Below are 26,823 nucleotides of genomic sequence, written 5' to 3'. Positions count from 1 at the left end.
AGCGGGAAGCTGACCTAGAAGCAGAAAGAGAGAAAGAAAAGCTGGAGAGGGAAAGAAGAGAAAGGGAGCAGCATAGTGCCAACCGAGAAGCAGAGGAGGAAGCAGAGAGAAAGGAGGAAGCAAAGAGAAAGGAGGAAGCAGAGAGAAAAGAAAAGAGGCAGCAGGAAGAAGACAAACAGCGAGAAGGACAGCCCGGTCACTACAAGCGCCCTCCGAGGAGGCCTAAAGGGTTTTGGGGGCAGTGACTGTCATTGTAAAATTGAACCCTATGTAAATAATTTGATGCTAGCAATTAATGTAAACAGTTTGATAGTTAGCATGCTGAGCATGCTGACACAAAACCAACTTTATAATAAAACTGCATACCCTTACAGCAAAGTGGTATATAGAAAATCCAGTGGATACAACTTAAAAGCTGAAGGGCATGCTATTACAGATTGCTTCATAGCTTTCTGGAGTGATTGTGTACACCTGCCTTCTCCTTGGGACGTGCTCCATGGGTATTTTGATACATCGCACCAGATGTGAAATTAGGTGGACGATAGGCTGCTTGTGGTCTAGCTTGAAGGTGTATGCATCCAATTGCTTGTAATACAGTCCTTGCACAACATATGAGCCTCTGTCAATTACATTGCTCCATTCATCAATGTACCCCTTCTCCACCTTCTCCTTTTCTGCAACACACTTGACCAGATAGAAATCCACATCTTCGGCGTTGGTTAAGGCATCTGGATTTACAGCGAATGTGTCTCCAGAACATAGAGCGCTACTCAACACATCATGATGACCTTCGTATGTGAAGTCATCATAGCCAACGACTTCCTCTGTTGAAACTTCATCTGTTTGCTCAAGTAATGGCTACAGAATCTGATAATCCCAAGCCTCCACGTGAGCTTTATTGTTGCAGCGATTCCACCTTCCGTTCATGCATGCATCACAGAAGCATGCCAACTTTCTTGTTGCAAGGGCAGTTGGATCCTGCGGGTTGTGACCACGAATAGCATGCAAAGAGCGAGTTTTTGCCACAGTGGCACAATTCCACTTAACTTCCCTGTTAACATCTCCCTCTTTAACCTCCAGAACACACGAGCACATTCCCTTTCTTTTGAAGGATATGATGCAGGTGCTCCCTGCGATAGGTTGGCCTGGCAATAAGCAACCACATCTGCTGCACACTACAATATAGCTCCATTAGGTTTTAGTTGTTCATGGGTCAAGGTTCTTTTCACAACTGCTCCTGCACCATCATGCTCGCCCTTGCCATGCCTTGATCCAAAGAAGAACCAGCTCATCCCAATCCCTGTGAGTCCACCATATCTTGCAACAAAATAGAAAGGCCTGGCTCCCCTGAATTGCGAGGCTGCACCATCTGACCACACCCAATGTTGTTTACAAGTGACACCCTCTTGTTGTAACCAGTCACAGTGTAGCATGAAGCAATGTTGCACAAACAGTGTCATGCACCCTATCATTTGATATGAAGAAGTGGATTTTTTTGACTACCTCCCCTGCCTTGCGGTAGTACGTTATGTGCACAAAAATAGTTACTTGACTAGAGTGCCAATGCATTGACTGAATCTCATTTTGCTCCTTGAAGGCGTAATTTTCAGCAAAGTCAACAACTGAGACAATGACATCATCCGGAAAGCGAAGTATACAATCCTTAAATTGTTGTCCTTGCCATCGTGCCACATAGTTATGAGTGATGAAGAGCTTCAACTTGGTCTGCAACAGTCGAAGAAACTCCCAGCAGTGCATTTCTTTATGCAAAAGATCTTTTCTTTTCTTACTGTTTCCATGCCTATCTTTTGCTTCTACATACGCAAATACTTTCACATTAATACTCTTACCTGGCTTTGCTGTTTCTAAGCAACATAATTCTAACTTCTTTACTCCACATATCTTACGATCTCCCATCAGGCATTCCCTTCTATGGAAAACTGCATCTGCTGGCTTTGGACAGAGAACGGACTCCCACATCTGTGTGACACCTTTGAACGTGTGATGTGAAGCCAGGCAGCCGCTGCTAATGTTCTTGCCTGTAGCACAGATATTGCATACACAGTTGCAACATGTATCATGAAGCCCAAAAGCACAAGAGCGCAGTGGTTCAGTGCGTCTTTCAAAAAGGTCATCTGCACATGGTATTCGCAACAGCATGTGTACCTATCCTTCAGCCTCCTGCAAAAGAATGGCTTTAACATCTCAAACATCCTCATGCAAATCTTGCAATCTGGATGTTTTTGTTTGAATCTTTGAAAGAGCTCAACCTGCAATATCCATATTTGATCAGTATGTTTACTAGGAGAAATAATCCAATCAAGACTATACGCATTGCTACTTAATACATCCACCATAGAAACAAATTGGTGTGTTAAACAGAACAATGTATGGTCCTAACATGCATGTAACTGGGTATGGTCAGTAACATGCATGTAACTGGGTATAACATTGTATACTAAGCATGCTAGTTAGCATGCTGAGTATGCTAACTAGCATAGCTGAGTATGCTAACTAGAATACTAGCTGTGCTAACAAGCACAATCAGTGTGTAGTGTAGCATACGAGGCATACTCATCAACATGCTAGTTAGCATTACGAGACATACTTATCAACATGCTAGTTAGAATGCTGAGGCATACTAGCATGCTGAGTTAGCATACTAGCTGTGCTAACTAGCATACTCATCAGCATACTAGTTAGCATACTCATCAGCATGCTAGTTAGCATGCTGAGTATGCTAACTAGCATACGAGCTGTGCTAACAAGCACAATCAGTGTGTAGTTTAGCATACGAGGCATACTCATCAGCATGCTAGTTAGCATGCTGAGTATGCTAACTAGCATGCTGAGTTAGCATACTAGCTGTGCTAACTAGCATGCTAGTTAGCATGCTGAGTATGCTAACTAGCATACGAGCTGTGCTAACAAGCACAATCAGTGTGTAGTTTAGCATACGAGGCATACTCATCAGCATGCTAGTTAGCACGCTGAGTATGCTAACTAGCATGCTGAGTTAGCATACTAGCTGTGCTAACTAGCATACTCATCAGCATGCTGAGTATGCTAGTTAGCATAGCTGACTATGCTAACTAGCATACTAGCTGTGCTAACAAGCATAATCAGTGTGTAATTTAGCATATGAGTCATTGTTAACCACATGAATGTGTGCTAAGAAGAATAGAAGGTATGCTAACTAGCATACATATTGTGTTAACCAACACACTTATTATGTTGAACAGCATAGCTAGCACACTACGAATGCTAACTAGCATAAATCAGCTTACCCGTTATGCTACTTAGCATTCTCAGCTGTGCTAACTAGCATACTCATGAGCATGCTAGTTAGCATGCTGAGTATGCTAGTTAGCATAGCTGAATATGCTAACTAGCATACTAGCATAAACCAGCTTACCCGTTATGCTACTTAGCATTCTTAGTTGTGCTAACTAGCATACTCAGCATGCTAGTTAGCTAGCTGAGTATGCTTACTAACATGCTATATTGCTAGTTAGCACAGCTGAGTATGCTAACTAGCATACTAGCTGTGCTAACAAGAAAAATCAGTGTGTAGTTTAACATATGAGTCATGGTTAACCACACAAAGTGTGCTAAGAAGAATAGAAGGTATGCTAACTAGCATACATATTGTGTTAACCAGCACACTCGTTATGTTGAATAGCATAGCCAGCACACTAGCATAAAAGGTGTTAAAGTAGCATACATATTGTGCTAACCAGCGTAGTCCTAAGATCACTAGGCATGCTAACTAGCAGAAGATTTATGCTGAACACCATACCCACCATACAGGAATGCTAATTAGCATATACCATAAACCAGCTTACCCATTATGCTAGTTAGCATACTACGAAAGGTAGCTAGCATACTCATTGTGTCAAAGAACATTCTGAGCATGCTAGTTAGCATAATAGGTATGCTAACTAGCATAAAGGGTGTTATAGTAGTTTACATATTGTGCTAGACAGCATACTTATCATGCTAAACAGCATACCCAACATACTAGGAGTGAGACTATGCTAACTAGCACACATGCTAGGTGGTATACATAGCATAACATATTGTGATAACTAGCATTCTCTGTATGCTAGGTAGATTACAGAGCATGCTAGGTAGATTACTAGCATACTAGAATGCATAAGTTATGGCGCAAGTATGTCATTGATCACCTGAGACTCATCCAGGAGGTGCACAGGGTGTTTTATGTAGCTTTTCCTTCCCACTCTCTTTCGACAAACATCCTTCTTGTTGGGTGAAACACGAGTCTCCTCTGTCCAAAATGTGTAGACCAATTCCTTAATTTCATCTGTGATAGGGCTATGACGGTGTTGCTTGTGACATCCAGCCAATGAAAACAGTCGAGCATTGACACCAGACTTCACCTGCCGTGATTTTGCTTTGAACAAGCTGCGACGGTCAACTTTTAGGACCCTGGAGAATTTGGCAATAGGCATGTTTTCCTTTGAATTTATCATCATCTGCAATGCTGCATTTCTTCAAAAATAGCTCCTCGTTAGAAGCTGGCTGCTTGACGATAGCTAGTGTGTTGCGGACATTGGAGACAATTGCACTCTGCACAACAGCCTCCTCCTCTAAAGATTGATCACGGATTGCCCAAACAAGCGGATGTTGAGCAACAAGATTCCAAATTTCACACTTTGCTTCTTTGTTGAGACCTTCAGTCTTGCTCTTGAAAGCTTTCACAATCTCGAAGGAGTTTTTCCTTTTCTCCTCATCGTCGACGGTATGATGTCCTCGTTTAGTTGTCATCTGTCGGTGCTCCCGCTGTTTACGCTTTCTTTCTGTCTCATATTTCCTGATAATAGAAAGAGCTGGATGCTGGTAGTTGTGATTCATTTCCTGTAATGGCTCCCTTCTGCCTCCATTTCTAGTGGCAATAATGTTGTCTACTGGTTTTCCATATCTACAAGTCTGCTAAGCTTTGACAACTCAAATTCGAGGCAAGAAGCAATGCGAGAGCGAGCGAGAGAGAGAGAGAGAGAGAGAGAGAGAGAGAGAGAGAGAGAGAGAGAGAGAGAGAGAGAGAGAGAGAGAGAGAGAGAGAGAGAGAGAGGGAGTAGGAACAGGGCAAACTGTAAACTGGTCTGAGAGTGAGACAAAGAGGGAGTCTGCGCCACAGAGAGAGAGAGAGAGAGAGAGAGAGAGAGAGAGAGAGTAGGAACAGGGCAAACTGTAAACTGGTCTGAGAGTGAGACAGAGAGGGAGTCTGCGCCGCACAGAGAGAGAGAGAGAGAGAGAGAGAGAGAGAGAGAGAGAGAGAGAGAGAGAGAGAGAGAGAGAGAGAGAGAGAGAGAGAGAGAGAGAGAGGCCACACCCCACGTCGTCGTCGTAACTGAAAACAGAGGCCACACCCCATATAGGAGGGAACAAATAATATATCTTATGGTTATTAAAATAATATATCTTATGGTTATTAAAATTTCAAACTTCACTTGCTCTTTGGTTTTGAATAGATGCTAACAAGCACCTCTTACTAGCATTGTCCGGGACACCAAAAAGCATGACAAGTTAACATGCTTATACCCAACCACTCCAACAGATCATCTTCTGACCTGTCAAGTGGAGTTGCTTGTTCAGATTCAGGGTTGGATTCCATCGAAAAATAAGTATGCTGCACTACTGGATCTATCCCTCCCTCAAATCGAATGGGTTTCATTGGGGAACCAGGAGTATAGATCCACATTGTATCATTTCCCCAATCATGTAATGCTTTAGTGTGCCGCAACCATGGCCTGTCGATGAGCAAGGGAAATCCGCCTTCAACCCTGGGAAGACGAACAACGACAAAATCCTGCAGAGGCACCTTGTCGACTATTCCCACGGGGTAAAAGGTTCTCTGATCGGCCAGAGTCACTGTGAATGGAGCGGGCCTAGTAGGCTTGAGACCCAATGCCAGCATAGTGAATTCAGGCATCAAGTTGATGCCAGATCCACCATCAACTATAACACCTGAAAAGTGTTGTCCAAGAATAGACACAATTAGACGAGGACTCTTGTAATTAGTGAGAGGAGCAGCGGGAGAGGAGATCATGTAGGACTCGGAGGGATGCACTCGTAGGTGCCCACCACAGGACCCTACACCGGGGTACAGAGATTAAATGACTGTGAGAGTATCACTTCGAAGATTTGCATCCAGCTTGAGCATGTCGTAAAGGAAGACTTGTATAAAGGTGTTCTTCAGTATAGTCTCTGCTGTATGCTTCTCACTATTGGGCAAGACTTGCTCTGGGACTTTCAGCTGCTGCAAGTCAACTATAGCTTCCAAGAAGGCCCATCAATCTCAAATAGCATAGAGGTCGGTCTGCTGTCACTAGGAGATGGCTTGTCAGATGTTGTAGATGGACAAGGTTATTGAGGGGAGCTGGAAGAGTTTGACCTTCCGGAAAACTGAGACCTAGGGCTGCTTGTTGTGCCCTAGTGAGCACACCAGTGGGCTCCTCCACTTGCTGCACCTTATCCTTAGGGGTAACCACATGTGTAGCAGGTGACGGTTGAGGAATGGTGCTTACCACAATCAGGTTGATCTTTGGAAATGTGAACTCTTGTTGGTTTAACTCGGGTTCAAAGACGTGGTTGCTCGTTACTGTGGACAATCTTTGCTGTAATGATCTTTAGCCTCAGGGAAATGGCGGCAAGGCGGAGATCCTTCAATAGGGGACACTTTGGTAATGTCCATACTCCCCACACTTGTAGCATAGGGGACATGGCGGCAAGGCGGAGATCCTTCAATAGGGGACACTTTGGTAATGTCCATACTCCCCACACTTGTAGCATAGGGGAAATGGCGGCAAGGCGGAGATCCTTCAATAGGGGACACTTTGGTAATGTCCATACTCCCCACACTTGTAGCATAGAATGGGGTGAATGGACGGACGAGGTGGGGGACAAGGTGGTCTCTGATCTTACTGCATAGGGTTGGCAGCTCAGGTGTAGAAGCTCTGAGGACCTAAGGGGGCACTAGCATGATAAGAACTTTGCGATGAAAAGGTGCTTTGCATACCTTGCATAAATGGCATAGGAGGGGTTGTCAGCAAGGGTGGCATTTGGTTTGGTTGACCATAAGGAGAAGCCATATGGGATGCAAGAGCCAAGCCTTGTTGAAGCGTCGGGGCAAGGCTTTGTTGAAGGTGTCGCAGTCCCTTCATATAGTAGCACTCCTTGTCATCATGGCCGGACTTCTCATAGAAGTGAGTAAGTTCAGAGCGGGCATTCCTGCGGAGGATGCCCGGGAGAACGATAGGAGGTACACCAAACCATAGTTTTAGTCTCCTGATGAGCTTTGAGCTCCTCTAGCTCGCGCTTGATATCGTCCAAAGATTCTTGATGTGGAAGCTTCTCCTGCAGAAGAGAGAATGATCTCTCCTCTTGAAGAGCTCGTTGTAGCTTCGGGGCTTCTAGTTCTCTACGTAAAGAGGTTAAAGGATCAGAGGGACTTTCTCAAAAGACTGAGGTGGTCTCTACCTAAGGAGAGTCGGTGAACAGCTTCCTAGCTCCTTCTATCCGATTAGCAGCTGCGAACAAACTCCTCTAGAGTGGCATCAGGTCGGAGACTCTCTCGAAGTTTTTGCTGAGACCTTTTGGGAAGAGCTTTCTCCACCCACTTCTTAACCATGAATTCACTTGGTTGCTGCGGAAGCTTGGCGACCAGAGACTTTGTTCTGATCATGAGCTCTGCAAAAGTCTCTTTGGGTTGGAGCATCAGGTTGGCCAACTCATCCAAAACCTTCTCTTGGAAGTCCCCTGGTCTGAAAGCTTCACAGAATTGTTGTCTTAATGTGGCCCAAGTAGTAAAGTGGTTTTCTGCAAACTAACTATACCTTGTCTGCTACGCCATCCAAGGTGGATGGAAAGAGCACTAAGTAGGCGTTTTCTCGATTGAGGCCACGACCACTGCATAGGGAAACAAATCTCCTGGCATGGTCGTCGGCATCCTCTGTAGAGAGACCCTTGAAAGCCGGAAACTTGATATTCACCTTAGCCAGAACGCTAGTGAGCTCCTCCATGGCCGTCTGCTTAGGAGCCTCGTGGTGCTCAAGGGCTTGCTATAACACAGTGGTTGAGCACTTTGCTGGGGAAGGTGACCACGGAGGTGTAGAACTGGTTGAGGGAATGGAGGTAGTCGCGTGAGAAGTAGGTGACCACGGAGGTGTAGAACTGGTTGAGGGAATGGAGGTAGTCGCGTGAGAAGTAGGTGACCACGGAGGTGTAGAACTGGATGAGGGAATGGAGGTAGTCGCGTGAGAAGAAGTAGGGTAATGGGGCTGGTGGACTTCTGCTTGGCACAAAGGGTTGACGCTTTCTGTGCAGAGGACTTAGCAGTGAACTTTGTTGATCCTTGGACTGCCTCGTATGTGTCGTGCAATAATCGAACCCACCCAAGCTTTGGGCACTAAGACTTTAGATTAAGGTGGTCCACACTCCACTAGACCAATGCGAGTGACCAAGATGAGCGACTAGACCAAAACGGACGAGTGACCGGACCAAGGCGAGTGACTAGACCAGGACAAGGGACTGGACCAGGGCGAGTAACTAGTCCAGGACGAGTGACTAGACCAAGGCGAGTGACTAGACCAGCTGGTCGAGCCGGTCAAGAGAAAGCTGGACGAGACCAAGCTGGACTTGGACCATAGCAGGCTAGACCAACATATCAACACAGGCGAGAGCTTAAACCAGCTAGCTCCTCAACCTGTAGGCGCAATGCAATGAGACTTCAGTTGAGGTCCCAGCGGGCGTGCCAAAAATGAGAGCACCTATTGCGGAGATAATGTGTCATGCCCTCTACAGTGGGTGCTCCTCAGTGCAGTGTGCGTGAAATCTCACTCTAGCAAATGAAAACACAGAAGACAATGAATAACACCCAATAAATAACACAGCGAACACGAGTCAGCACTAGAACCTGAACAGCATGGGACTTGACTAACTCAAGAGACCGGCATCGCAGCACACTCAGCTCCAGCCCAAAACTTAAGGTACAATGGGGGTGTCGAGGCTCAAATGTGCAGGGATGGTGTAGACGTGTTGTGCGTGAACTCAAGATACTAGATTCAAGAACTCACGACCATACAAAGAAGATGATGATCCCCTGATCGAAACCAACTACGGATATATACAATCATGAAGAGCCACAAACGGTTGCAAAATATCCACTCCAGCTAAGTCTATCTCCAAACTGTGGCGATGGTGGTCCGGCCACGGTGTCGATCCAACCACCACCCATATCCCTGCCACGTGTCACTGCCCAAGCGAGAGTCCGTCAAGTGCGAACTCCAGCCCAACTATACTGTCCATCCAGTGTGAACTCCAACCCAACTGTACTAACTGCTTGTCCCATGCCAGTGACACTATAGCCCTGCTACATATTGGCAAAACAATACTTTAGGAAAACTTAGGTTATTATCAAATAGGCATCTTCGGATTCAACCAATACTTTTAAGGCTGTCTTATCATAGTGTAAGCAAATCGAGAACCTTCATTTCCTTCTGTATTACCTTCAGAATAGGACATTACAACATAGATACTCATTCTTGCCCCAGTAGCAAAGTAATATATGAATTTAGTGCAAAGATGACATAGAAACATGATTAAAACAGGTTTAGTGTGTGACCTAACTTATCAACATATTACTGTCAAGAATTTCAACTCGAATTGAGGTCAAGTCGACGTGAATAAAACTAAAGCTTTATACGTGGAGAGAGTACAAATAGTCATTAAACTTTAATATTGATCAAAAGTGTGTGTGTGTGTGAGAGAGAGAGAGAGAGAGAGAGAGAGAGAGAGAGAGAGAGAGAGAGAGAGAGAGAGAAATGAAATGAAATGATATATTAACGTCTTCAAAAGGCCAAAATGACCTATGAGACCAAGCTGTTACAACATAGTGAATCTGATACCATGTCCGAAATAGAAAAGAACTGAAAAAAAAAAAACAGAAGAGAATTTTAACGCCTTAAGAAACTATCCACAGAGAGAGAGAGAGAGAGAGAGAGAGAGAGAGAGAGAGAGAGAGAGAGAGAGAGAGAGAGAGAGAGAGAGAGAGAGAGAGATGTTAAATGAAATGTTATATTGACGTCTTCAAAAGGCCCAAGTGACCTATGAGACCAAAAAGTTACAATGTGGTGGATCTGATACAAAGTCAGAGTAACAAGATGGCAAAATGACAGAATGACAAAATAAAATACTATGGAATCCTAAACTGCTAGGTGTGAACTAAGCAGCTAAGCAACTAGCTGGGATAGCTAGATCACAAGAGATCCAGCATTGGTCGCTGGTGGATCTCATCAATCTCCTCCATGGTCAGTAGTCTCACCGGGCGTCGTGCATGTCGAGCCAAAGTGATCCGAATCCTCTGATGCAGCCTCCGTCGATGCTGTGTAGTCCTCCGCAGTCGTGGGCGTCTGGATCCTCCCAGCTCAGTCGCTCGGTCGATCAGTGTGCCTCTGGTGTGAGGCGACGAGCTCTGCTGTGGTAGTAACTCCTTTGGGTGTCCAGTGGGTGGCAGCTCTAAAGAAGTCTGTGATCTGTCTCTGAGACTGGCTAGCCTCTCCTCTCATCAGGCTCAATCTGTGGTTGCGCAGCTCGAGCAAAAACAAACCCAGGCATCTCTGATCCTCGTACCGCATGACTCTAGAGAATGGTCCAAAGCCCTCTCTGAACAAGCAATGGAAGCGGCCTCGTATCTCATAGTAGACGGGGCAGTGGCATGTGTAGTGCAACTGTGTCTCAGGCTCGATGTCACATAGGGGGCATGTCCTGGCCTCTGTTGGTACTCCGTTGTATCTCCCAGTCTCGATCCGTAGCTGGTGTGAAGATGTGCGTATCTGGCCAATAGCACATCGTATCCCATGAGACAAGTGGGTGTCCATGTATCTGGGCCTCGTCACAAAACCACCCTCCGTAAGCTGGAGGAGATGCTCTTTGTAGAAAGCCATCTTCGTGTCCAGCTCCTGTGATGGCTGTATCCATGTCCTCCTAGTGTCTAGCTGAGTCAAGTCCTGGAGGATGAGCCTGGTGATCTCGGACTGTGCAAGAGTCAGAGAGAGCGCATCCAGTGAGTACTCGGAGAGAGAGAGAGAGAGAGAGAGAGAGAGAGAGAGAGAGAGAGAGAGAGAGAGAGAGAGAGATGAAATGTTATATTAACGTCTTCAGAGGCCAGAATGACCTATGAGATCAGAAAGATACAATGTGGTGGATCTGATACAAAGTCAGAGTAACAAAAATGACAGAATAAAATTCTATGGAATCCAAAACAGCTAGGTGTGATCTGAGCAGCTAGGTGGGATAACTAAATCATAGATCACAAAAGATCCAGCATCGGTAGCTAGCAGACCTCATCAATCTGCGCCATGGTCAATAGCCTGGCCGGGCATCGTGCATGTCAGGCCAAAGTGATCCAAATCCTCTGATGCAGCCTCCGTCGATGCTATGTAGTCCTTCGCAGTCGTGGGCGTCTGGATCTCCCTGCCTCGGTCGCTCGGTTGATCAGTGTGCCTCTGGTGTGAGGCGGCGAGCTCTCCTGTGGTAGTAGCTCCTCCGGGTGTCCAGTGTCTGCTCTAAAGAAGTCTATGATCCATGGCCGGCCTCTCACCTCATCAGGCTCTCTCTGTGTCTGCACAGCTCGAGCAAAAACAGACCCAAGCATCTCTGATCCTCGTACCGCATGACTGTGGAGAGTGGTCCGAAGCCCTCTCTGAATAAGCAGTGGAATCTCGTAGTAGACGGGGCAGTGGCATGTGTAGTGAAACTCAGTCTTAGGCTCCAGGTCACACGGGAGGCATGTCCTGGCCTCTGCTCGTACTCTGCTTATCTCCCAGTCTCGATCCGTAGCTGGTGTGAAGATGTGCGTATCTGGCCAATAGCACATCGTATCCCATGAGACAAGTGGGTGTCTATGTATCTGGGTCTCGTCACAAAACCGTCCTCCGTAAGCTGGAAAAGATGCTCTCTGTAGAAAGCCATCTTCGTGCTCAGCTCCTGTGTTGGCTGTATGTCTAGCTGAGTCAGGTCCTGGTGGATGAGCCTGGTGATCTCGGAGTGTGTGAGAGTCAGAGGGTGCATCCAGTGAGTACTGGAAGGGGGGCAGTCTGTTTATGCTGAACCCATGCGCCTGAAACCATGATGTCATCTCCCTATATCAGCATGTTGTATCTCCCTACATGGCTAACTGTCGAGAGGACTCAAGTGCAAGGTGGGCATATCTGTTTCTGGGAAGTTCCCACATGCGGTGTATAAAGGAGACAGATCTGGTGAGCGCCTCAACCACTAGTGGGGGGGCAGCTAGCTCTGCTCGGATAATGGCACGTGGTACTGAAGCCTTGGCTCTAATGAGCCGTGAGATCATAGAGACTAGTGGCTTCTCCATGTCCCCCATGCATCAGTGCGACCTGTCCTCCCATGATGGTCCAATGAAGGTCCCCAAATCTCAGCTCCATAGAGCAATGCAGAAGCCACCAGGGTGTCAAAGAGCCAGAGCTTTGTCCGAGGCTCCTAAAACTGAACATGTGAACACATCCTCTCCAATCTACCCAATGCTGGATGGGCTCTCGTCTGGGCTCTGGTCTAGTCTCTGCTGCTCTTCTCAATGAAAATGCTGGTCCACTAAAAACCACTCAAAGGTAGGTGTAAGCATCTGTATACTCCACTGTCTCCTGGCCGTATGTGAATGCGGGCGCTGACCTCCTGATCCACTGTGGGGTGTAATAAATATCATGACCTTGGTTTTACCAAGGTTAACAGACAAACCACTTTCATGGGCAAAGCTATGCAAAGCATCCAAGTGATGTTGCATCCCCTCCGGAGAGTTGGCGATCAACACAATATCATCACAATATAGCAATAGTGGAATCCATGTTCCTGCCAGTTGTGCACCTCTATCACCATCTCTCTCAATGTAATCAGAAACCTCATCCACATACATACCAAACAGAGTAGGAGAGAGAGGGAAACCCTGCTTCACCCCAATAGTGGAATGAACCGTTGTAGATAGGCCCTCTGAGGTCCGTACATGCCCCATTATTGACTTGTACAGTGCCATGACCCCCCAAATGAGCTCTGTGGGTACTCCCATCTCTTGTAATCTGCGCATCAATCTAGCTCTGGGTACTGTGTCAAATGCTTTGCGGAAGTCCACAAAGCTGCAATAGATCTCCCATGTGATTTGCCCCTCGATGATCGCTCTGAGTGTCAAGATATGGTCAAGAGTAGAAAAACCTCTCCTGAATCCTGTCTGCCTGGCTGCGCGCATCCCCTCCCTCTCTGCCCATCTACTCAGTTGCTGCTCAAGAATGGATGCGTACAACCGTGCCAATATGTGTCCGATCATGATAGTGCGATAATTCCCAGGCTCCATAGGGTCTCCTTACTCGAAGATAGGTACAATAGTAGATAGGCTCCAAGTATCATGCAAGCCCTCACACATGGCACGGTTAAACATAACTGCTAGGAGCTCTGCCAGTAGATCTTTGGCATGCATGAAGTGCTCAGCCACTAAGCCATCATGATCATATGCTCTCCCAGTCCTCATCCTATCAATGGCCTTCCTCACCATCTCAGCGGTGAAAAAATCACATGTGTGGGGGGCATGGATCGGGGGGGTCAGGAAGGGGCGGCTGTCCAGGAACTGTGTACGGAGATGACGCGTAGTGGCCCCAGGCCTCTGTAGAGGTAATGGCCGCCATGCCTCACGTGAGTCCTGACTCAAGAAAAGCTGGTATAGATCTTGCTCTAGGCGAGCCAAAAATGCCTTCTTCTTCCGCCGCACTAGGCGTCGGAAGTCAATCTTTGACTGTCTGTGAGTGATGTCCCCCAAAAGCACCTCTCTGAAGTCTAGCTCTGGTCTCGCGGCATTTCTCATCATACCAGCTGTTCTAGGGCATGCTCCTAGAACGGCGTCTCTGCTCAGGCTCTGTGTGTGGGTATGCCTCTGCTGCTGCTGCATCATGTAACGTCTGTGCCAGTATAGTAGTAAGCTCCTCCAAAGGTCGCCCTGGCTCTTCTGTACACAAGCGTCTGTAGATCCCATCTATGTATACAGAGTCCGTCTCTCGCGTGAAGGTGTAGCGAGTAGGAGCAGCTGCCTGTGACCTATGTGCTACACTAAACTAGAAAGAGATGGTCAGTGACACAAGAGCATGGTCCACTGCCACACCAACAGGTCTGGGTCCAACCATGAGGTCCTGGATACTAGAGATGAGACTCGGCTATGCCATGACATAATCCACTGTGTTAGCTCCATGTCTGTGTGGAAAGATGTAAAACCCCCGCAACGGGAAATCTCTGTAGGCCATTCAAGATGACCAATCCATGTGCAGTCCCGATTTCTATCAAGTGTCGTCCATACTCAATATGCTCCCCATCTTGTGATAGTCTGGATAGGCCCGTCTCTGAAACATCCAGCTCTCTCAGCATCTCCTCTGAAGTGTCATAAAAAACTGTCTGATGATGAGCAGTCCTAGCATTGAGATCCCCTAGAATGATGATGTCACCATCTTTAGAGAACTCCCAGATGTCATCATCCAAAATAGAAAAGGGGGATTGTCCTCTAGGTGGTGCATACACTGACGTACTCAAGGGAAAGTAGCAAATAGCAATGTAAAGATATCTGCATGTCTCTGCTCTCAATTTCACCCACATGTACCTAGCTTGCTCATCCCTGCGAGCTATATGTATCAATGGCTGCAACTCCTCCCTGAATAACACTGCCACTCCACCTAAGCCCCGCACTCTGTGCTCTGATCGTGTCTCCTGTCTACATGCGATCTCCCATCTGTATCCACTAATGTGAGGCATAGACTGCCCAGGGGCCTGATGTGTCTCAAAGTAGAAGATGATATCTCTCCCACTAAAACTTTCCTCAAAAGCACCCACATCTAGACGCATAGATCCATTACAATTCCAAATAGCAACTTTGAGTGTGGTCCCATAGGTCTCACACCGTCATGTGGAGCGTGGCTCCAATATCACCACTCTTTCATCTCGGTAAAAAGCAATCTTAGCTTTTTCCCTTGCCGCTCTAATCTCTAGCATTACCTCCTGCATATGAGCTATCTGTGAGAGGGTAAGGTCATCCCAGAGGAAGATGCCCGTTTTCTTAAGAGTTGGTCTCTTCTTCAAAAAGTCCTTCTTTGCTTCCATGGAGGGAAAACGAAGGATGAGTGCCCTTCCTTTCGAGGTTTCCCCCTTGTTCCCATTTTTCTTGTTGCCCACTCTCCAAGCTCTTGAGTGCATCGGCTCATGTACCCCCATCAAAGCCATGAGTTCTTTTATCTCTTTGTCCACATTATCTTTGACTATAAGACCACAAATCCTCACATGTAGAGAGCGCACACGCCTTCTTTGCTCCTCTTCAAGTGTCAGGTTAATGATGGTGGGTGTGGACGTAGTTGTTTCCTTGCTTTTCCCTTTCTTGGCAACCTCAATCCACTTCTTGGCCTCATTTGCCTTCTGTTGATAATAACGTCCACCCAAGAGGTAGTCATTTCTTTGTGCTGCTCTTCCCCCTCTTTGATGGCTCGCACTTGCTCTTTGATCGTGTTTAGCTCTTCTATTACTGAAGGTTGCAATTCTCCCTCTTCAAGTGTATTTCGTGATCGTGCCTCTGCGAGCTCCCTCTTGAGTGACACAATCTCTTTGTCTTGGACCGTCACATGATCTCCTAGTGTAGCTATCTTGCTTTCTTGGGCCAACACGCGGTCGATGAGCATTTTTATTATGCCCAATAAGTTGCGGTTGATCTTGTTAATTGTTTCGGTCATTTCTTCTTTGCAATTTTGAACTACATCCTCTAAAGGGTCAAGCTTATCATTTTGTTTCCGCATGCTTGGTCGCCGCGAAAAACAAGAGGGGAATTTGTGATGGTAGTAGGAGACCGCCCTACATGCACCACACTATGCATACATGTTCTCCCCACTTTAAGCATACATGGCATACATTTTGCCTTTCCTGCAATTTCTGCAAATCAAAACAAATTCCCGCTTTCTGCAACTGCCAATTCTGCAATTTCTGTAGTTCTGAAAATTCTGAAAATTTCTGAATTTTGCTTGCAATTACTGTTTTCCTACAGGGCTGAGGAAGCCGTTTGAAACTCGTTTGGAATAAACTCGTATGGGAACCTGCACCTGCCGGGGGAGGGGGGGGGAATGTTGGGCGGTGGGGGGACGCACGCGCGCGAAGATGGAGGGAAATGTTGGGCGATGAGGGGACGCACGCGAAAACGGGGGGGGGGGGGGGGGGGGGGGGGGGGTCGGGTGTGTGCACTGCAGGTTATGCGGGGGGTGGGCTGCAGGTTACGCGCGAAGCTTCAGGGGGATGCAGGTTACGCGCGAGGGATAGGCTGCAGGGAGTTGTAGGTTACGCGCTGCGAGGGGCTGCAGATTACGGGCGAGAGGTGGGTTGCAGGGGTTCCAAGTTACGCGCGAGGGGGGGGGGGGTGCAGGTTAGAGAGAGAGAGAGAGAGAGAGAGAGAGAGAGAGAGAGAGAGAGAGAGAGAGAGAGAGAGAGAGAGAGAGAGAGAGAGAGAGAAATGAAATGAAATGATATATTAACGTCTACAAAAGGCCAAAATGACCTATGAGACCAAACTGATTACAATGATGAGTCTATTACCAAGTCTGGGTACAAACAAAGGAAACTACAAACTAGAAACTGAGATAGGAGTGCTACCGACTCCTATGGGTGGCTGGCAAGCTGAGCAACAGTATACAAAGTGGGGATAAGTGTCACCATCATACAATATAGCAGTAATATGAAGCCTATCCTGATCGACACTCTGGGTGTCGCACTAGAATCCTGTGGATCCTCTGCCGCAATCTCCGTCGGTGCTGCGTGGCTCCCCTCCTCAGTCGTGGTCGTCTCGATCTCCCCAACTCTAAAGCTTGGTCAATGAGAGTACCACTGGTGTGTGTATGGGTGGGAACCCAGCTCTGTGGTGGTGGTGGCCCCTTTGCCTTTGTGGTACTCGGACTGAAGAAATCTGAAATGCGTCTCTGGGACTGTCTCCGTCTATGTCCTCTCAATAGAGAGTCTCTATGTCTCTGTATCTCAAGTAGAAATAATCCGAGACATCTCTCATCCTGATATCTCATGACTCTATCTAACAAGTCAAAACCATCTCTGAATAAACAGCGAAAGCGTCCCCGAATCTCATAGTAGATTGTGCAGTGACATATGAAGTGAAACTCTGTCTCTGGCTCTGCATGGCATAACTGACATATCCTCCTCTCTACTGGTATGCCTCTGAATCTACATGTCTCAATCCTAAGCTGGTGTGAAGATATGCGTATCTGGCCTATGGCACATCGTAACCCATGAGATAGATGTGTGTCCATGTAGCTGGGCCGTGTGACAAAGCCGTCTGTCGTGAGTTGGAGAAGATACTCTCTATAGAAAGCCCTCTTCGTACCCAACTCCCGTGATGGCTCTATCCATGTCCTCCTGGTATCAAGCTCGATAAGATCCTGCCGAATTAGTCTAGTAATCTCCATCCGTGTAAGAGCCAAAGATGGTGCATCAAGAGAATATTGGAAAGGGGGCAGCCTGTCCATGCTGAGACCATGCCTCTGAAACCATGAGCTCATCTGTGCATACTAACATGATGTATCTCCTTGTAATGCCAGCTGTCTGGATGACTCAAGAGCAAGCCTAGCATATCTGTCCCTGGTGGTGTCCCACAAGCTGTGTACAAATGATACTGATTTGGTAAGTGCCTCAATCTCCATAGGTGGGGCAGCCAGCTCCGCTTGTATGATGTCATGGGGGACTAAGGTCTTGGCTCTGATCAGCCTAGAAATTATAGATACCAAGGGCCTCTCCATATTACTCCATCCAACACAGCCAATAGATGGTCCCTAAAACTGAACCCCGTAGTGCATAACTGAAGCGACCAAAGTGTCGAAGAGCCAGAGCTTTGTTCGAGGTTCCTGGAACTGAACCTGCGAACAAATCCTCTCTAAACCACCTAGGGCTGCATAGGCACGAGTCAATCTAGTGTCTGTTGCCACTTTCAGTGTGAACCTCGGCCCACTAAAGACCACCCCAAGATATGTGTATGCATCAGTGTACTCCATATTGTCCTGAGCATATGTGAATGTAGGTGCTGATCTCCTGACCCACTGTGGTATGGTATTAAATACCATGACCTTGGTTTTACCAAGGTTGACAGACAATCCACTATCCCCTGCAAAACTATGCAATGCGTCCAAATGTCTCTGCATACCCTTTGGTGAGTCTGATATAAGCACGATATCGTCAGCATACAATAAAAGAGGGATCCATGTCCCTGCAAGCTGAGCACCTCTATCTCCTCCTCTGTCAAGACACCTCATCAACATACAATAAAAGAGGGATCCATGTCCCTGCAAGCTGAGCACCTCTATCTCCTCCTCTGTCAAGAGACCTCATCAACATACATACCAAATAAAGTAGAGGACAATGGGCATCCCTGTTTCACTCCGATAGTGGAGTGAACTATGTCAGATATCCCCTCTGGTGTGCGTACATGACCCATAACCGAACTGTACAATGCCATAATCCCCCATATCAGTTCTATGGGTACCCCCAATTCCATAAGTCGGTGCATCAATCTGGCCCTCAATACTGTGTCAAAAGCTTTGCGAAAGTCCACAAAGCTGCGATATATCCGTCTGCCATGTGCTCGACCCTCCTCAATGATAGCTCTAAGTATAAAGACATGATCCAGTGTGGAGAAACCCCTCCTGAAACCAGCCTGTCTAGGTGCCCGTATGCCCATAACCTCTACCCAATTGCTCAGCCTATGCTCAAGGATGGATGCATACAACCGTGCCAATGTGTGTCCTACCATGATAGTACGGTAATTCCCCGGCACTGTGGGGTCTCCTGTCTTGAAGATAGGTACAATAGTAGACAATCTCCAAGACTCAGGAAAGCCCTCGCACATGACACTGTTGAACAACCGTGCAAGCATCTCTGCCAACAAGTCCCCAGCATGTATAATGTGCTCTGCTATCAAACCCTCATGATCCTGTGCCCGTCTGGTTTTCATCCTGTCAATGGCCTCCTTTACCATCTCAGTGGTAAAGAAGGTGCTCGTAGCCGGCCAAGGCTGTGGTGGATTTGGTAGTGGTGGCTGTCCAAGTACAGTGTATAATGATGCTGCTTACTGCCCCCATATCTCCGTAGAAGTAATCATTGGTGCAGGAGACTGCTCATGGAATAGACGCCAAGCCTCTCCTAAATCTCTACTAAGGAAGAGCTGATATAAATCCTGCTCCATCTAGACCAAGAAAGCTCGCTTCTTCCATCGTACTACTCGTCGTGTAGCAATACGAGACTGTCTATAGGTGATCACTCCCAATGCAAGCTCCCGCTGGATCTGAGCTCTCCTCTGTATCATACTAGCTATTTTGAGGCATGTGCCCAGAACGACATCTCTGACCAGGCTGAGTGTGTGGGTATGCCTCTATCGCTGCCCCATGTAATGCCACTATCAACATAGATGTGATCTCCTCCATTGTGTATACTGGCTCTGATGTGCATAAAAGTCTACGTATCTCTTCTGCATAGACTGAGTCAATCTCTGGTGTAAAAGTATAGCGTGGATGTCTACCACTCCGTGAGGCCTGAGATGTATTGTACTCAAAGGAGACTGATAATGTCAAAAGTGCATGATCTACTGCTATTCCAGCAGGCTTGGGCCCCACTGTAAAATCCTGAATGTGAGAGATAAAGCTCGGATGTGTCAGAACATAGTCTACAGTATTGGCCCCATGTCTGTGTGGAAAACAAGTAAAACCTGTAGATGATGGGAAGGTCGGTAAGCCATTCAGTATGGCTAAACTGTGAGTAGTCGTCATCTCCCTGAGGTATCTCCCATACTCTGTATGCTCTTTGTCGAGTGAGCATCTCTCAAGCCCCATCTCCTCTGGCTCTAGTTCTCTCAGCATCTCCTCTGAGGCGTCATAGAAAACCGTCTGTGAATTGCCTGTACGGGCATTGAAATCCCCCAATAGTATGATGTCTCCATCCTTGGAGAACTCCTAAATATCATCATCAAGTACAGAGTAAGGAGACTGTCCTTTGGGTGAGGCATACACTGAAGTGCTGGGAGGAAAATAGCATATGGCGATGTACAAGAAACGTCCAGTCTCTGCCCTCAGCCTCACCCACATGTATCTGGCCTGATCATCTCTCCGAACTATGTGCAGTAGTGGCTGGAGCTCCTCTTTGAAAAGAACTGCTACACCTCCTGATCCTCTAGTCCCATGCTCAGATCTGGTGCATGTCCGGCAAGCTGTCTCCCATCTGTATCCTGAAATATGCGGCATCAATTGTCCTGGGGCCTGATGAGTCTCAGAGTAGAAAACAATGTCTTTGTCTCTGAAGTTGTCCTCAAAGGCCCCCACATCAAGTCTATACGAACCATTACAGTTCCAAACCGCCATCCTGAGTGTCGTCCCATAGGCCTCGCACCGTCATGTAGGGCGTCTCTACATAATGACCACTCTTCCTTCTCTGTAAAAAGCTGTCCTCCCCTTTTCTCTTGCGGCCCTAATCTCTGGCATGACTTCTTGCATGTGGGCAAGCTGTGAGAGGGTGAGATCGTCACCAAGGAAGATACCAGTCTTTTTGAGAGTGGGCCTCCTTCTCAAAAAGTCCTTCTCCTCAATAGAGGGGAAGCGCAGTATGAGAGCTCTTCCTCTCAATGTTTCCCCCATGCCTCCACTTTTCTTACCAACCCTCCATGCTCTTGAGAGAGAGAGAGAGAGAGAGAGAGAGAGAGAGAGAGAGAGAGAGAGAGAGAGAGAGAGAGGACGTTACTATCCTAGAAAGTACAAATCTTTAATTACACTTATTGTGACTTTGAGTCAATGATTACCTTGTTTTGTCCACCTTTGGTGCCACAAATTTATTGAATGGTGATAATCCCTTTTTATACATGTCCTGGATTCTATTGATAGCAACCTTATGTCTTCTATAGTATCTCAATGTATTTCCTTCATCATTCTTTTTACTGCATATGAACAACATATTGGTCAATATAAATACTAGTCTTTTGCAACAAAGGTAGACATCAGTATGCACATCTCAACTTGTGTGTGCGTGCACATGCATGCGTGCGTCATTTGTGCATACAAATGTATGAAATACAAATAGATTCTCAACGAGTCTTCCTGTGTAAATCATATCATTCATAGAGTTTTTGGAATACCCAAAACCAAGGGTTTCAGGTTTTCCCATAACTTGTGCTACAATAGAGCCTCCCCTTAAACTAGGGGTGTAGGTAGATGTAGTCACCAATTTTGATAACTTGACAGAGGGAGGACTTTAGGCCGGTCTTACCAACAGCTTCTTATGTTGTGGTAGTGTCTAGAGCCTTGCACAAGACTTTTTGACCGATACAAAAGGTGATGTCTCCGGGCCCTGCAATTAGCTTTTTCATACAAACAATTTTTCGTGAAAAATCTTGTCTATTGACCAATGGCATGAAAGAGCCTTTGACATTGTCTCACCTTTTGTATAGGCTTTATAAAAGACATTTTGACAAACAAATAAATGCATGATGACATGAGTATTCTATTTTTTTCTCTCCTTGAGTTGACTTTTGTTGACATTTAAGTGGATTCATATGAGTTTGACTATGCAAACCTACCAGAGGTTCTGGTTCTGATCTTTGACGTTGAGCATTCAACGTCCAACACTCTTTCACCAAAATAATGCTACAAGTGTGCGTGCATGATCTTTGAAGCCCGATTATCTTTGAAAGTCTACACTCAGCGAGACTGAGATGGGCAGCAATGTGTGTGCGCACACGCGCTTGCGCTCTATGTGTGTGTGTCTTTGTGCGCGCGCGCGCGAGAGAGAGAGAGAGAGAGAGAGAGAGAGAGAGAGAGAGAGAGAGAGAGAGAGAGAGAGAGAGAGAGAGAGAGAGAGAGAGAGAGAGAGAAATATGAAATGAAATGATATATTAACATCTACAAAAGGCCAAAATGACCTATGAGACAAAACTGATTACAAAGGTGAGTCTAGTACCAAGTCTAGGTACAAACAAAGAAAACTACAAACTAGAAACTGAGATAGGAGTGCTACCGACTTCTATGGGTGACTCCCTTGAAGAAGGAACTCAGCCTTGTAAGTAGTGTATTTGTGCATACAATTATGAAACACATTTCTGCATCCATGTGTCCATAATTGTTTTTAAAGAATGTACAATATGAAACAATTTGGATTTTTTTAATAGAGAGAAAGAAAGAAAAGTTTTATTTATCTCATAGAAGCCAAAGAAAACTGGTCTATGAGACAAAACCATGTACAAGGTGTCAGTGTCATCATATGTAAGTGTCGGTTGCTACTGAATCTCATTAATATCCTCCATGGTCAACACTCTGACTCGTCGTCTCGCATGTCACTCAGCTAATGGAAGTTGCGAACACTAGTCTTGCCCTGTTGAAAGGAGAGGACAGTGGGTTTCCAAGCAACGAGAAAGGAGGGCATCAAAAGAAAAATTCAGCGAAGAAGCCCTTTGTGAAAACGGCTCCCGAAGCATCACAGGGGTTGGAAAAGGCCACCAAAGACAAAGATTCAGCTGGGACTTTTGGAGTGCAGGCAAAGAAACAGAAAAGGAAGCCTTTTGTGCGCAAGTCGCTCGAGAAAAAGAAGGTCCTAATGGCTGAAAACAAATGCTTTATATGCAAGCAGCCTAGTCACTTTGCTACCAATTGTCCACAAAGGAAAAGACCAGCTGACTCAAATGATAAAGAAGACCAGAAAGGCAAGAAGCCTAAACCCACGGCAGGTTTGGTGCCAGAAATGGTGGGTGACAGGCCCAGTACAGATGCCAGTGAGTTATGTAGGACATGGGGTAAAGTTAGGGATCAGACGGCACTCATCTTCTTTGATCCAGGTGCCAAAGCCAACTTTATCTCACCAAAGTTAGCTACGAAGTTGGGCATCAGAGATGAAGAGATGGGGTACACAACACAGGCAGGGTTGGCATGTCCAGGCCACTCAGAGTGTGTTACTCCTGTCATTGGAAAGCTGCATCTACATATTCAGTCATATGTGGACACAAAAGAGTTCTACATCATGCCGCTGAAAGGGTGTGACGCCTTGTTGGGAATCCCGTGGATGTTCTGAGTGCTTGGAGTCTTGGATGCCTACAACAAAAAGATCACTGTATAGCATAGGGGCAAAACTCACATCTTGGATGTAAAGCTTAAAGGAGAGTTAGTCCCTATTGTATCTGCTTCTGCTATCACTTCTGTAATAAAGAATCATCTTTCTGTGTACTTGATTTTTGCACGTGATGTCTCAGATAGTGATCAGTCAAATTTATGTGTTAGATAAAGAAAGGTCAGCATTTTTGCAAAAGTTTAGTGACAGTTTTTTTGATTCATTACCGTCGCAATTACAGCCAGAGAGACCTGAGGACCATCGCATAGATTTGGTGCCAGGATGTAGCCCACCAAATAGACCTCCCTACAGGGTTAGCGCGGTGTAGCAGAAAGAGATTATGGGCCAGGTTGAGGAGTTATTAGAGAAGGGGCTGATTCAGCCTAGTTCTTCACCCTCCCCCCAATGCTCCTAGTGCAGAAGAAGGATGGCTCGGGCGCATGTGCATTTCTTACCGTGCGTTGAATAAGAATACCATCAAGAATAGGTTTCTTATTCCTCGAATTGATGATATTCTCAATCGTTTAGAGGGTGCTGCAATTTTCAGCAGGATAGACCTTAAAAGTGGGTACCATCAGATTCCTATAAGGCCAGAGGATGTGCACAAGACTGCGTTTAGAACGACATTTGGTCTTTATGAGTTTCTAGTGATGCCGTTTGGACTAACAAATGCTCCTGCCACGTTCAACGGAATGATGGACCGGATTTTCCGCTTGCATCAACAGTTTGTTGGGACGTTCTCCGATGACATGATAGTGTATTCAAAGAATGAAGAGGAGCATAGGCGTCACTTGACCATTGTGTTCGAAGAGCTGCGTAGTCACAGGTTACTTGTCAATCCTAAGAAAAGTGAATTCTTCCTGGAAGAGATCCACTTTCTTGGCCACATAGCCTCAAAGGATGGTGTTAGAATGGATCCCGCAAAGGTCAAAGATATTAAGACATGGCCAGACTTGAAGACTGTGCACGATGTCAGAAGCTTCTTGGGATGTGTTCCTACTATAGAAGATTTATCACCTCTTCACGCTTTGCAAAAGAAAGAGGTCACTTTCAGATGGGCCCAAAAAGAGATTTCAGCTTTTACTCTCTTCAAGGAAAAGTTGACTTCAGATCCAGTAATTGTTTTGCCAGATCTTAGGAAGTCATTTGTGGTCCAGTGTGACGCGTGTTGCAGTAGCATCGGAGTAGTGCTAATGCAAGATGGACGGGTAGTAGCTTATGAAAGCCGAATTTTGCAAGGGCCAGAGAAGACTATGCAGGTCTATGAGAAAGAGCACTTGGCCGTGATTCATTTGCTTTCTAGCTAGAAGAACTACCTCTTAGGTGCTAATTTTGTTGTCCAGACAGATCATCAGACCTTGCGATACTTCTTGACACAATCAAAGTTATCCAAAAAGCATATGCGATGGGCAAACATTCTTTCCATGTTCCACTTCCAGATTATGCATGTGGAAGGCAAGAAGAATGTTGTGGCTGATGCGTTATCAAGAAAGCCACAAATTTCAGCTCTGTCAATTCCTTATCATCATGAGCTAGATGACATGAAGGAACAGTATACTGTTGATGAAGATTTTGCAAGGATCTTTGAACAGTTACAAGAGGGACAACATCATGAGCACTACCTCCTCAGAGATGGTTTTAAGATGATGCATGGCAGACTTTGTGTCACTAGGTCATTGCGACATAAGGTCATGGAAGAGAGTCATGTCCCACCGTATGCAGGGCATTGTGGTATTGATGCAACAGTTAAAGCGGTAGAGACATTCTTCTATTGGCCTACCTGAGGAGAGATGTGGATGCCTTTGTGCGAGCATGCGTAATTTACCAAAAGGTCAAGTTTGACAGGCAAAAGGCACCAGGGCTATTACAACCACTGCCGATTCCGTATAAGCCATGGGACAGCATTGCTATGGACTTTATCTTTGATCTTCCAAGAACGCCAACAGGGAATGATGGTATATGGACCATTATTTGCAGGTTCAGCAAGCAGGCCCATTTTATCCCCGTCAGGAAGAAGATAAAATCTGATCAAATGGCACGCTTGTTTATGTAAAATGTGTTTAAGTACCATGGTATGCCACAATCGATTATCAGTGATCCTGATCCTCGCATGACCAGTTTGTTCTCGAAAGGATTGTTTGAGAACATGGGCACTACGCTCAAGTTCTCGTCTTCGTTTCATCCACAAACTGATGGACAGTCAAAAGAGGCTAATTCTACTGCCTTAGATCTGCTGAAATGCTATGTGTCAGATAATAAGGGCAAGTGGGAACGATATTTGCCTATGCTTGAGTATGCGTACAACAAGACGATGCATTCGTCCACAGGCAAGGCAACTTTTGAGATTGTTGGAGGCGGCAAAAAAGTTCCTCCCGTTTTGCATACAAAGGACAAGATCTTTGAGGTAGATCGATGTTGAGAACATGGATGAAATGTATAAGAAAATTTAAGTTGCCTTGGAGAAGACTCAGGCAAAGCAGAAAAAGGCTGCTGATAGTCACCATCGTGAATTGTTGTTACCTGGTGATTGGGTTTTGTTAAGGTTCGAAAAGGCAAGGTTAAAGAAAATGATAGGCAAGGAACGGTTGTTTCCTAAGCTTAGTATGCGTTACTATGGGCCTTTTCAAGTGCTTGACAAGATCAGCGATGTGGCTTATAGGCTGAAATTGCCTGATGCGTGGAGGATTCATAATGTGTTTCACGTGAGTCTTCTAAGACCCTTCCTGGGTGATGTGCCAGAAGATATGCCCGATGAGGATCAACCAAAAATTGAGGAACTTGATGAGATCCTGGTACTTGAGCAAATTTTGGCACATAAGGACAGGAAAGTAAAGGACAAGTTGCAAGACTCTATTTGGTGAAGTTCAAGAACTATCCACCTATGGATGCAAAGTGGATGGAAGAGCATGTACTGTCAGAGTCACCAAATGTATTGCAGCTTTACCTTCAAGTCTTTGGGTTACAGCCTACCTATGCCGCAACCCAACGTGTGCAAAGGAGGGGTAATGATAGAGCTAGCACATCAAATGTACATATGAATTCAGTGTAATAGATGGAAATGACAAAAGTATGAAGGTCTCATTAAGTCATTTGTATCTATGTGTTCGACCTTTCTTGCGGATGCATGTGATGATAAAAGAGTGTTGATAGCACAAGATCATCAGTGGCGTGTATTTATGGTATACAATCGAGAATGTTTGCGATTTCAAGAGGGGGGTATCTCACGAGGACGTGGCAGCTGTTAACTATGTCACGAGGACGTGGCAACTGCTAACCTTAGTTGTTGGTTTCTTTCCAATGATTTTTGTTTTATTTTTGAGGCTCTCTTTCTGAAGTAGCAAACGGTCGGACATTGTATGGCCAATGTGAGGGTAGTTTCACCCGCAGACGGTAAGTGGTCGGCACTGGAATTCGTATAGTAAGAGGATGTCTAGGCTCAGAGCAAGAGCATGTAGGTTCCCCCGTAGCACTTAGCAAGTTGGTGGATACTAGGAACTGAACTCAATAAAGGCATAAAGTCAAGGTGGGACTACCAACAAAAAGTATCCGACAGTTGGGCCACATTGCACTTTTGGATGCGGTCCCAATGAGGATAGATGGTCAAATGACCAGTGGGAGCCCAACGGAAGCATCTCCTAAAATTTA

At 46.0% G+C, this 26,823-nt stretch overlaps 1 protein-coding gene across 4 annotated transcripts in view; it reads right to left on the bottom strand.

Annotated features, from left to right (window-relative positions):
• The window catches only part of LOC147436197 (uncharacterized), a 124,950-nt gene that overhangs the window by 7,009 nt on the left and 91,118 nt on the right, over positions 1–26,823 (bottom strand). The window contains exons 4-5 of one of the 4 annotated variants that reach the window (XM_086488112.1): positions 20,885–21,019; positions 8,903–9,391 (exon numbers count right to left, since the gene is read on the bottom strand). In XM_086488112.1, the coding sequence (XP_086344238.1) occupies positions 9,271–9,391; positions 20,885–21,019 (256 nt within the window). In that variant the 3' untranslated portion in view covers positions 8,903–9,270. Of the gene's footprint in view, positions 1–8,902; positions 9,392–20,884; positions 21,020–26,823 lie in introns of those variants that run through there. The other 3 variants (XM_086488109.1, XM_086488110.1, XM_086488111.1) reach the window with 3 other exon arrangements.

The sequence above is a fragment of the Adiantum capillus-veneris genome, chromosome 18 (assembly GCF_014529385.1).
Source record: "Adiantum capillus-veneris isolate H3 chromosome 18, ASM1452938v2, whole genome shotgun sequence".
Taxonomy (NCBI): Eukaryota; Viridiplantae; Streptophyta; class Polypodiopsida; order Polypodiales; family Pteridaceae; genus Adiantum; species Adiantum capillus-veneris.
Note: the sequence above shows the minus strand (reverse complement) of the source record. Positions and strands in the feature narration are given on the sequence as shown.